The sequence below is a fragment of the Corythoichthys intestinalis genome, chromosome 4 (assembly GCF_030265065.1).
Source record: "Corythoichthys intestinalis isolate RoL2023-P3 chromosome 4, ASM3026506v1, whole genome shotgun sequence".
In the NCBI taxonomy this organism is placed as follows: Eukaryota; Metazoa; Chordata; class Actinopteri; order Syngnathiformes; family Syngnathidae; genus Corythoichthys; species Corythoichthys intestinalis.
Window position 1 is genome coordinate 51123644 of NC_080398.1, and position 12641 is coordinate 51136284.

The 12641-nt window shown below is 37.6% G+C and overlaps 1 protein-coding gene across 24 annotated transcripts in view; it reads right to left on the minus strand.

Moving 5' to 3' along the window:
- The window catches only part of plecb (plectin b), a 172609-nt gene that overhangs the window by 22851 nt on the left and 137117 nt on the right, over positions 1-12641 (minus strand). For all 24 annotated transcript variants that reach the window (XM_057834634.1, XM_057834642.1, XM_057834641.1 and 21 more), the window contains 13 exons: positions 12334-12437; positions 11111-11230; positions 7656-7751; positions 7445-7572; positions 4770-4863; positions 4287-4441; positions 3901-4210; positions 3703-3780; positions 2232-2393; positions 2037-2141; positions 1841-1936; positions 1545-1670; positions 1306-1458 (listed from right to left, as the gene is read on the minus strand). In XM_057834634.1, coding sequence (XP_057690617.1) covers positions 1306-1458; positions 1545-1670; positions 1841-1936; positions 2037-2141; positions 2232-2393; positions 3703-3780; positions 3901-4210; positions 4287-4441; positions 4770-4863; positions 7445-7572; positions 7656-7751; positions 11111-11230; positions 12334-12437 — 1727 coding nt within the window. The remainder of the gene's footprint in view (positions 1-1305; positions 1459-1544; positions 1671-1840; positions 1937-2036; positions 2142-2231; positions 2394-3702; positions 3781-3900; positions 4211-4286; positions 4442-4769; positions 4864-7444; positions 7573-7655; positions 7752-11110; positions 11231-12333; positions 12438-12641) is intronic.

Genomic DNA, 12641 nt, shown 5'->3' on the forward strand with positions numbered 1-12641 from the left:
TCTTTAGGCTTAAGGTAGGGTTATCAAATTTATCCCGTTAACGGCGGTATTTATTTTTTTTTACAAATTTATCACGTTAAAATATTTAATGCAATTAACGCATGCGCTGGACGACCCACTCACGCATTGTCGCGTTCAATCTGTAATGGCGCCGTTTTACCTATATATAGAGCTAAAAGGCAGCGTAAAATGAGTAGAGTGAATTTTGGCAGCCTTTGGAGCATTTTTTTTATTGGCTAAAGCCTTACAATCCCTCTCCCTACGATTAGAAATATCGTGGGAAGCAATGTGGGGAAGAAAGGTAGTAATTGATCTTTTTCTTAACACCCTATGTTATTTCCCAACGCAGAAAAGATATATCAATTGATACCACTACGCACAGTCATGGGTGCACTTCCCATCATGCATTTGGGCACAACAGCTAAATGGCTACAGTATCATTTACTGAAAGCTCAACAAATACACTAGATGGCGATATTTAGTCACAACATACAAAGTCACATTTATCCTTTAAGAATTACAAGTCTTTCTATCGGTGGATCCCTCTCACAGAAAGAATGTTAATAATGTAAATGCCATCTTAAGGAATTATTGTCATAATAAACAAATACAGTACTTATGTACTGTATGTTGAATGTATATATTCGTCCGAGTTTTATTCATTTTTTTCTTAATGCATTGCCAAAATGTATATGAACGGGAAAAATTATCGGGAAAGATTGGAATTGAATCGGGAGCAAAAAAAAAAAAGCAATCGGATCGGGAAATATCGGGATCGGCTGATACTCAAACTAAAACGATGGGGATCGGATCGGGAGCAAAAAAACATGATCGGAACAGCCCTAGTCACCACTGTTCAGCAAAACAAACAACAGACATGAATATGCAATGGCAGACAACGGCACTAAAACATATCTTTTGCTTCTTGATGTCGTAACTGAAACCATCAGGTTGAACAAAAAAGTTAGCTTAAGGTAAAATAAAATCCTCAAAAAATTGCCCAAAAAAAGCATGACGGATGAGACCTCACGAATGGGGTCATATTTACTTTTGTAAGCACCGCGACTCATGGACATGACACGTGTCGCCGTGGGCATGCATGCGTGTGACATCACGAGCACGTTCCCTTCACACTGCGAGTTGCACATGTTTGTGCAATATATACAGCTTAAAATATCGGAATCAACCAAAAATCTAAATTGGGCATCACACCCTGCGGTGTGAACGTAGCCCAATATTAGATATTTTTGTAATGTATTGTATTGTATCCCCTGCATGATGTGAATAAATTAAACTAATTCACACCTCTTGCTGTTTGAAGTCACAGACAGCCTGAATAGGAAGTTTGCCTTTGATGGAGGTGGTCGGGTTACGTGGTTTCAGTTGAATGATCGAGCGAGCCCTTTTGTTAAGGCCATTGACGTGTGTCTTGAATTCATTCAACTGTTCTCGCTCTTCCTGTTGACATAAAATGCAACAATATTAAAACCAACGGATTACAAGTATCCTGCACATTAAATATTTTATAAGCAATCAACCCTCACCACAGTATCCTGTAGGAGATCCTCCAGGCGTGTGGCTGTGGTGGAGCGATCACAATTGTATTTCTTGTTCATAGTCTCCTGCATTTTTTTCATCTTGTCCTGAGCCTCTTTAACATCGGCGAAGAACTACAATAAAGAGGAGAGTAAATGTTCCACTTCATTAATATTTGTTAATCACAATAATTGGCTGAGATTGAATAAATCACTTTAGAGCTCATCATTTTGGGTCTGCAAAAGCATTTAGACAAAATTGTGATGCAAATAGTCATTTTAAGTGATTGTACAATCCGTAAAACCTGGTAGTAAGCTGTGTTCTCTTTAAGATGAGCCTCAATACAACAACACAGCTGAAGGATCCAGCTCCACTGGGTCTGCAGGGCACCTGTGAAGGCCTGGTAGATTGCAAGCAGATATAGAAATGACATGTTAGTAAAAGTCAAAAGTGCATTTTATCTGATTTCTCTGTCCAAACTAAATTCTCATTTTAATCACCTCCACTGTTTTCTTGCCAGGATGGCCATCATTGACCAATTTATCTCCTGTGGTTTGGATGTCATTGACTTTTTTCTCCCTGTGCTCCAACTCTCGCATAAGACCCTGAATGATATGAACAACATTACATATATTTCATAGAAATATAATGTGCTGAAAAGAAAGACCATAAAAGTATCATTTTCAGAGACACACCGAGTAGTTGTCTTTCTTTGCTACCATGTTGGTGTTTCTGTCACTCCAGTCAAAATTGACTTCCTCCTCCTCTTTGTCATTTAGCCACACAAGCTCCTTGGTCGCTGCGCTCACAAATGCATGCAGTGAATCCAAGTTTCGTAAGCGGGACTTTGAGGAGTTCTGTGATAAAAGAGCAAAATAAATGGAAAGATAAAATAGTATTAAAGGGAACCACGGATAGAAAGACATATAGTTCTTAAAAGATAAATCTTAGTACGAGTTATAATAATTTGATATTAAAACCCCTGTTAATGTTTTCGTTTCAATAAAATTTGTAAAATTATTTTAACCAATAGGTCGCCATTGTTGTTGACATCCCAGGGCGGTGACGTCACATGGCTATGGTGCCGGAATTTCACGTGTCACTCTTTTAAAAGAAAAAAAAAAAGAAAAAATGTATGGTAGTGATTTAAAATCACCACAAGGTGTCAATGGAGTTTTAAAATAATTAGGGATCGAGCCAATGAGCGCATTTTGTCCTTTGACTGATGCTGTAGTTTTCTTTTAATCCACAGTGGGGTGTAAAGCAGACAGATAGGAGAGTGGATGAAGGCGTTCCGATTAAAAAAGCAAAATAAAAACAGGCGGTCAGATTTGTAGCTTGGACCACGCCGTTCACTGGCATAAGCATCGGCAACTCCTTCACAACACACATAAGTACCATATAGTGAAAATACAACAAAAATAATATTCATATCTCTCAAAAAATAATGTTCACAAAAAGAAAAGTACTTCTATCTGTATTAATGAGGCCCTATTCTCACACAGTTAATCAATAATGCAAAGAAAACTGGCATTAACAAATTCCCAATCATAATAGATATGCAAAATACACATAAAACTTACTTAGACTTTGGTCAAACTCTATTTAAACATTTTAGCAACTCGTTTAGCTCAACAAATACACTGGATGGCAATATTTCGTCACAATATACAAACTATAATGCTGGGAGACATTATCAGGAGTCTTGTTTGTTGTGAACACAACACTCAAATGAACGTAAATCACAATGACCCCGCAATAAATAGGAAACTACGGCGTCAGTCGAGGGACAAAACGCACTCATTGACTTGATCTCTTATTAATTTAAAACTCACCATTGACACCTTGTGGTGTATTTAAATCACTACTTTACATAGTTAAAGAGTGACACGGAGAAGTACGGCAGCGTGGCCATGTGACGTCACCGCCCTGCGACGTCAACAACAGTTGCAAGCTTCTAATTTGTTTTTTTATTTAAAATTTTAAAAATGTTATGAAAACGAGAACAATAAGAGGGGTTTTAATATCAAATTATTATTACGCGTACTAACATATATCTTTTAAGAACTAAATGTCTTTCTATCCGTGGTACCCTTTAAGCATTTTACTTATTGGTGCACATTCAATAGTGTACAATATATAAGTATCATATGTGTGAATACTTACCAGCAGTTTGCCATATTGAAGGTCCAGTTTACCCAGGTACTCTCTGTATGTTCCTTTGCTAGCAGGGGATAGCTGATTCTGAACACCAGGAGTACAACAGAGACATACAAAATACTTAATGAAACTTCATCTGAAAAGGGAAACATAAAAATTTCAACAAAAAAAAAAAAAAAAAAATACAAGCAATGAAATGACTACCTCATCAGCTTTGGCACGGTCAATCTTTGATTTGAAGTCTTCCACGGTCTGGTGCAAGCCTCTGTGGCTGCCCAGTTGCGACTCCACTGAAGGGAGATCTGAACCCCACTCAGCTCCGTCAATACGCCGTTGATTCTCCTCCACCCAGGCAAGAAGATCTTGAACATAGCGCAAGGTCACGTCATCCAACTCTGGCCGTGCCTTCATGGTAGTCTTCTGCGATATCTGGGTCAAGGCAATCTGGGAAGACTTCAGGCGAAGGTTGTAATCGCTGCGCAAGTTAACTAGGCGCTCATGTAGGCTGTATACTCTGTTCAGAAAGAGAATCCCATATCGACATGTTACTTCCTGTTAAATGCTGTGAGAGGAGTTCATCTAAAACCCACCTGCGATACATTTGTTCAGCCTGAGGGTGGCGTCCATCTTTAAGTGTCTGTACATCATTGAAGAGTAGACGAACAACATTGTCGGCCCTGTCTAGCTCGCGCTCAATTTCTGCTGTGTGCTGGGCTGGTTTTCCAGCATTGAGGAGGCGGATGTCCTAAAAGAAGAAACCAATAAGATTGTCAATGTCAGAGACTGACAGTTTCACAAGTAAGATATATAAATATATTACTGTACCTATATCATATTTTTGGGCTAAAAGTCGCTCCGGAGTATAAGTCGCACAAGCCAAAATTATAATAATCATAAATATAATAAAAAAAGAATATATAAATAACAACAAAGAAGAAAAAAGGTATATAAATGGTACTTAAGTATAAGTTCAAGAACAGTCATGTCATCTTGCAAGGCAATTTAAAATCATGTGTCCAGTGATTTGGGAAACTAAGTTTGGAGGCACAGTTCGGTATAGTCTTAGGACTCACCGTCTGCAGTAAGGTCTCAAGGTGGTTTAGGTGCTCATCATATCTTCCGGACTCCATCTGGACTTTGTTTAAAATCCTCTGAAGTCTCTCAAGTCTGAATAACAAAATAAAAGAAAAAAAAAATGAGAAAAAAAACAGAACACATTAAAGAATCATCCATGCTGCATTTGTGGTTTCAAAAACAATACAGCTCAAAACTCATTCACCATACCAAAGGAATCTGTGCTACAGCAAGTATTCCAGATTCATGATTTTAATCAGACTGAGAAGTTGACTGGACAATCTTGTATACAAACTATATAGTTTCTCAGGCATGACAGCTTCATTTTTGTCATAGATGCACAATCTACAATGGACAACCTTTTGGGTCATTCTTACTATATGTGAGGATTGAGGAGTTTTATACTTCTTGGGCAATTAGTATTCTTTTTTTAATACCTCTGCCACTGTATAGGTGAGAGCCATTAGTTGTTTTCTTAGTTAACAGTAAGCAAATACTGTGTAATTACTTGAACCATTAACATTTGGTACGATTTTGGCTAAAAGCATATGGAAACCATTTCTTTATTTTCACTTAAATGAGAACTATGCTTACCATCCTTCCATTAGTCCGTTTTGTCATTTTTCATGAACCAAAAAGTCCAACTATGTTTTAGCTGGACATTTTGTCACTTTGAAAGAGGGCTTGTTTATTCTTACTTCTATTGAACTCATTCCTCCTGTCTTAAAAAGTCAAAGTAACTACTGACATGTACTAGTAGTATATACAGTGCCTTGCAAAAGTATTCGGCCCCCTTGAACCTTGCTACCTTTCGCCACATTTCAGGCTTCAAACATAAAGATATAAAATTTTAATTTTTTGTCAAGAATCAACAACAAGTGGGACACAATCGTGAAGTGGAACAACATTTATTGGATAATTTAAACTTTTTTAACAAATAAAAAACTGAAAAGTGGGGCGTGCAATATTATTCGCCCCCCTTGCGTTAATACTTTGTAGCGCCACCTTTTGCTCCAATTACAGCTGCTAGTCCCTTGGGGTATGTTTCTATCAGTTTTGCACATCGAGAGACTGACATTCTTGCCCATTCTTCCTTGCAAAACAGCTCAAGCTCAGTGAGGTTGGATGGAGAGTGTTTGTGAACAGCAGTCTTCAGCTCTTTCCACAGATTCTCGATTGGATTCAGGTCTGGACTTTGACTTGGCCATTCTAACACCTGGATATGTTTACTTTTGAACCATTCCATTGTAGATTTGGCTTTATGTTTTGGATCATTGTCCTGTTGTAAGATAAATCTCCGTCCCAGTCTCAGGTCTTGTGCAGATACAAACAGGTTTTCTTCCAGAATGTTCCTGTATTTGGCTGCCTCCATCTTCCCGTCAATTTTAACCATCTTCCCTGTCCCTGCTGAAGAAAAGCAGGCCCAAACCATGATGCTGCCACCACCATGTTTGACAGTGGGGATGGTGTGTTCAGGGTGATGAGCTGTGTTGCTTTTACGCCAAACATACTATCTTTTTGCATTGTGGCCAAAAAGTTCAATTTTGGTTTCATCTGACCAGAGCACCTTCTTCCACATGTTTGGTGTGTCTCCCAGGTGGCTTGTGGCAAACTTTAAACGAGACTTTTTATGGATATCTTTGAGAAATGGCTTTCTTCTTGCCACTCTTCCATAAAGGCCAGATTTGTGCAGTGTACGACTGATTGTTGTCCTATGGACAGACTCTCCCACCTCAGCTGTAGATCTCTGCAGTTCATCCAGAGTGATCATGGGCCTCTTGGCTGCATCTCTGATCAGTTTTCTCCTTGTTTGAGAAGAAAGTTTGGAAGAACAGCCGGGTCTTGGTAGATTTGAAGTGGTCTGATGCTCCTTCTGATTCAATATGATGGCTTGCACAGTGCTCCTTGAGATGTTTAAAGCTTGGGAAATCTTTTTGTATCCAAATCCGGCTTTAAACTTCTCCACCACAGTATCTCGGACCTGCCTGGTGTGTTCCTTGGTTTTCATAATGCTCTCTGCACTTTAAACAGAACCCTGAGACTATCACAGAGCAGGTGCATTTATACGGAGACTTGATTACACACAGGTGGATTCTATTTATCATCATCGGTCATTTAGGACAACATTGGATCATTCAGAGATCCTCACTGAACTTCTGGAGTGAGTTTGCTGCACTGAAAGTAAAGGGGCCGAATAATATTGCACGCCCCACTTTTCAGTTTTTTATTTGTTAAAAAAGTTTAAATTATCCAATAAATGTTGTTCCACTTCACGATTGTGTCCCACTTGTTGTTGATTCTTGACAAAAAAATTAAATTTCATATCTTTATGTCTGAAGGCTGAAATGTAGCGAAAGGTTGCAAGATTCAAGGGGGCCGAATACTTTTGCAAGGCACTGTACATGAAGGCACAACAAAAGGCTTACCCCCCCCCAAAGACTTTTGTCAAAAGGTTAAACAGGTATGTGCTGTATAGCCATTACTTAGTGTTTTCCTAAGTGTACATTGATCATCTTTATTCTACGCTTTAGTTTAAAGTTGCTACTCTTTAATATGTATTGGCAGATTGTCATATTGTTGTTTGACTTGGGTGAGAGTTACAATATAAAGCATTGGTTTTGGTCACCACAAAAAAGTTTAATGATTTTACGTTAGCTAACATCTGTCAGCTAACCTCTCAAACTCGGTTCTCAGCAGTCGCTCTCTCTCCAAAATGGAAACATGGAGTCGACCCCATTCCTTCTCCACATCAATAGGGTGGTAGCCAGGAGGGACTTTCACCTGACCAGCATGCACTGCACTCTGTGACCAAGTTCAGACCATTAGTTACTGTTTAGTACATCAGAAATCATGCAAATAAAAGATTAGGGTTGAATATAGCTTGCCTCAAAGCTTTGGTAGATGTGTTTAGAGCGGTTCTTATCTGATTCTTTGGGTGGCAGTTCTGTCTCCTTAAACTTCATGAATTGACGCCAAAGAATCTGTAGGAGAAAAAATATAAATGGTAAATGGAGAAGACTTTTATTGGTTTTCCAGTGACCGATTCACTTTACAGGCACACATTCACCCATTCACCAGACACAAACATGCATCAGTAGGTGGTGCTGTTGCAATGCCAGATGCTGCCATGCCTACTTGTAACAATTTTGGGCTAAATGTCTTGCCAAAGGAAATTCGAACATTGGGCAGTCGGAGCCAGAATCAAACTGCTCGCCCTTTGGTCCCAAGACCCCCTCCTCTAGTAATTGTGCCATGGCCGAAACATTAAAAATTATAAATTACATATCCTAATACCGCAACAAACTTCGGGCATTCTTTTGAAACCCTAATTTTTTTAATTAGATGAGGATATCAGCACCGCATGGTTCAGTTATAAAGGTTTACAGTGAGAAGCAACATTAAAATAAATTATAAAATCTAATAAATTAGTTAACCTTGATTAATCACACTTTATCTGCATATCAAAATTTGCTACTTGGAAATAATAAAATAAAATAGGATTTTATTGATGAATAAATCAAATCGTACACTCTGAAAAATGCAATGCAATTAAATGCATTTAAATTCAACAGTGAAAAAAATAATTATCTGAGCAAACCCCTAAAATATCTGAAGTGCTATTTTGCCACTCAGACTCCACCCCCCCCCCCCCCCCCCCCCCGAAGTGCCTATCATTCTTCTGGTAATTGAACCAGAAAAATAACTTCATTTGAGAGGCCTAAAACTTAACTGAAAGACTTGCACATTATACTGTTTGTATTTGCACAAGTCCACATTTTTTTTTAAATCAATCTAACTTTTTTTTTTAGATGAAATATGCTTATTCAATCACAATCCTCTATTTCGGCAGACGTTGGATGAGCTAATGTGTGTGTGAATTTAGCCAGTTTTCCAGTCAATTGTGCAACGACAAACAATCCATGCTTGGAATGTAACCTGCAAAATGTGCTCATTTGGGAAAATATGTGCTTGAGAGATAAAAATGGCTAAATCGTACTGTACTTGCTGTGGTGACATGGATTGAAAAATAAAAGATTTTAGTGCGGGTTGGCTAAAGTATTACAGATATTTAATGTAAAAGTTTGATTACAAATATACTAGTACTTTGGTATTATTATATAACATCAGTTTTACAAGTTGCTACATTTGACATGAGATATATCAGTTTGTGCCACCGCCTAAGAAATGTGTCGACATTAATGTATTTTGTCCACTTCCAAAACACCAGGATTTATGCAATACATCACAAACAGAATATTATGTCAAAGTTGTTGCCTACATGATTATATTTTGAAATGGTTACCCAGAAATAACCGTTTCCATTTCAATGAATACCCATTTTCGCCTAAATTTCTTGGATTTTAACATTTCGGCCAGATACCGTATCTCAAAAACTATAGCCAATTGACACTTTTGACCTCATTTTTCTTTTTTGGTGACCCAAATTTAGTAAAGTCTCACTTCTTTAAGTCTCACTTCTTTAATCCAGGTATAATTATTTCATCAATTGTAATTTGTGCATTAAAGTCCTTCCCCTATTCATAACATTACTGAAAGCAGGCCGCTAACATAGGCAAGTTAATTTAGCAAGACGCGACTCCTGCATGGCATCTGCAATATTTGGGAGGTCAAATTTAATTCAAATTCTCTGATGTAAATACAAATTGATAGTTGTTAAGGTGAATTTGTTAATCAAACAAAAATATGGTGGGATTTTTTTTTTTTGGTTTGGTTTTTTGTTTTATTTGTCTATCATTCATTAATGTTTCTACTAACACTCAAGACATTCATGTAGTGAAGTGCAAATAATGTGGCAATAGCATAAAAACAAACCAGTCAACCATCATCTTTCATCAGGATCTGTTTTTAAAGGTAAAGGGTACCGTAATTCTCGGAATATAAGTCATTTCTTTACTGCAACGGTATATTTACAGGTCTTGATAAAAAATCAGTCAGGAAGCTGCAGCTAGTACAGAATGCTGCAGCCAGAGTCCTCACAAATACAAGGAAGCTGGACCACATTACACCGGTTTTGAAATCGCTACACTGGCTTCCAGTGAGTCAAAGGATAGACTATAAAATACTACTGCTCGTCTACAAAACACTTAATGGCCTTGGACCAAAATACATGCTTGACTTGTTAGATTCCTATGAGACATCTAGACCCCTAAGGTCGTCTGGAACGGGTCTTCTGCATGTTCCAAGAACAAGAACCAAACAGGGTGAGGCAGCATTTAGTTATTATGCTACTCACCTCTGGAACAAGTTACCCGAACGTCTGAAGTATGCTCAAACTGTTAGCTCCTTTAAATCAGGGCTAAAAACGCTTTTGTTTAGCACTGCATATCCATAACTGTCTATATATTTCAATCTACCTGCCTTCTATTCCTCTTGTGCTTATCTCTATTGCTGATTTCAATGATTATTAGTAGTAGTAGTTTTTGCTTTATTTTTATTTTTGTTTTAATTTATTTATTTATTTTTCATCTGTGATTAAATGCAATCTTTTGTCTTGGTTTTTACGTTGTGTTGATTTAAATGTGATTTTTATGGTCTTCATGTGATGTAAAGCACTTTGAATTGCCTTGTGTTGAATTGTGCTATATAAATAAATTTGCCTTGCCTTGCCATAGGTTTTTTTCATAGTTTGGCCAGGGGTGCGACTTACACTCTGGAGTGACTTATGTGTGAAACTATTAACACATTATATCATTTCACATGTTATTCTCATACTTTACCGCAAGAATTTATGATAGTTATTTGAATAACACTTAATAGCTATGTTAAATTAACATACCAGGCACATTCTCAGTTGTGCCTGTTGTTATGTATTCTGTTTTTATTTTAAATTGCCTTTTGAGTTGACATGTCTGTTCTTGGTGTCTGATTTTATCAAATAAATTTCCCCGAAAAATGTGACTTATATTCCAGTGCGTCTTAAATATGCTTTTTTTCTCTTTTTTGCATATTTTTGGGCTGGTGCGACTTATACTCAGGTGCAACTTATAGTCCGAAAGATACAGTAATCCTTTTACTGCTCCCATCAAGCTTCATAACTGATCAAACACACAGTACACAAAGTATGTACTGTATTTTCCCTTTGAGTATTGTCAAAAAGCTTTACGCTATATCAAACAATGGATTACCAGTAGTTAAATAGAAAAATAAATAAAATACACGCTATGATACTTGCACCTTTTAAGTTTTACGTTTTATTAAGTCAAATTGAACTAACAAAAACTATTATGACTTGTGTCCCTTGGTCTTAAGTGAAACAACAAAGACACATTATCAGAATACAAAACAACACACAGCAAGCATGCTTTCATAATTGTCTTACCTCTATCTCTTCATAACTGGCTGGGAACTTCCTCTCCTCAAAGACCATGACATGGTGGCGGATCCACTGGAGCAAAAGAGTTACCAGCTCATAGTACTCCCGCCAGCGCAACTCCAACTCCTGAAACCAACACAGCAAAATAAATAGCAACGAAATGTCAGTAAAACAACAACAGCAGACAACAACAGGGGACCTTTTTTCCTCCTGAGTCTACATTTCCCATCAGTCACACACCACGGTAAACTCAATTAAGCACCACCAACAATCCAGGTATTGTGCAGAGGGTGAAATTGGGAAGAGGGTCAATGATAGGAACAGTGTTGGTACCAAGTGGGAGATGAGGAGAGAATGAAAATAATTTCAGGGTAATAGAAATCAATGTCTTTTAATGTCAGAATTACTGCAATGAATTGTAATTATGATTATTAATAACAAGTTAATGATATATTTCTTTCAGAAAACCTCCATTTCGTGTTAACCACTTTTGCCACAAAATCATTCAGTTGTAATTTAATCTGCTCAAAATAGAGCTACTGTTTAAGCATGTGACCCCAGAGTCACACCAGATACTGTACGCCTACAGTGGGGAGAACAAGTATTTGATACACTGTCAATGGGTTGTCCCATTGGCAGTGTATCAAATACTTGTTCTCCCCACTGTATATGCGGCATCTGTGCCTCTCGACGCATCAAGAAAGCATGCAAACATCCACCAACAGATCCAATTTGTTGTAGTAGCACTACAATCTCTGTCCTACCCTCCTTTCATATTGACTTAAAAATAGCACTTTAGAAAAGAAGCCAACATCCTGACATTCCATATTAATTTTCCCCCCCCCCGCTTTAGGTAGGATAGGGCTGCAATGTCAAAAAAAAAAAAGTTAAGTTGTTAATGTTAATTGATTAAAATAGCAGTGTTGGTGTAAGAGGCAAACGAACAAACCATATGAAAACCACGAGCCTAGCAATTAAATACTATGACATTTCAGGACAGTATTGCTGGGATTCTGCTAAAGTGACTTCACAAATGTAATGCAACAGGAGCGCAGAAGTAGCATAACACAATTACAAGTATAGCCCAGTTCTGTACAGTATATGCTGAAAAGGCTTATTTTCAAACAACAGTATTTTGTCATACACTACAGTACATTGTGAAATATTTTCTACTGAAAGTACGTCGCTAGATTTGCATCAATTCAAATTCTGTTTTATGTTATACTCACATTAGATCTCACGCTTTCCTGTACAGCAGCCCGAGGCATGACATCATACAAGGATGACACATAAGTGATGATGGATTTCTCATCGGGATGTGGAACATCAACATCTGGGGAAGAGAATAAAAAACATTTATTTAACATATATTAATAGGCTCTCTATTATACATGTGATGAAATAACACAATTCACTTGAAAAACAACTGTTTTGCAGTGTAAATGCATTATGATTGCCGAACAAATATGGAGTGTTGCTGTGAAGTGTATTTTTAGACAGCCCTGAGGGAGGGCTCAAGGTCTCACTCGCTTTGTCG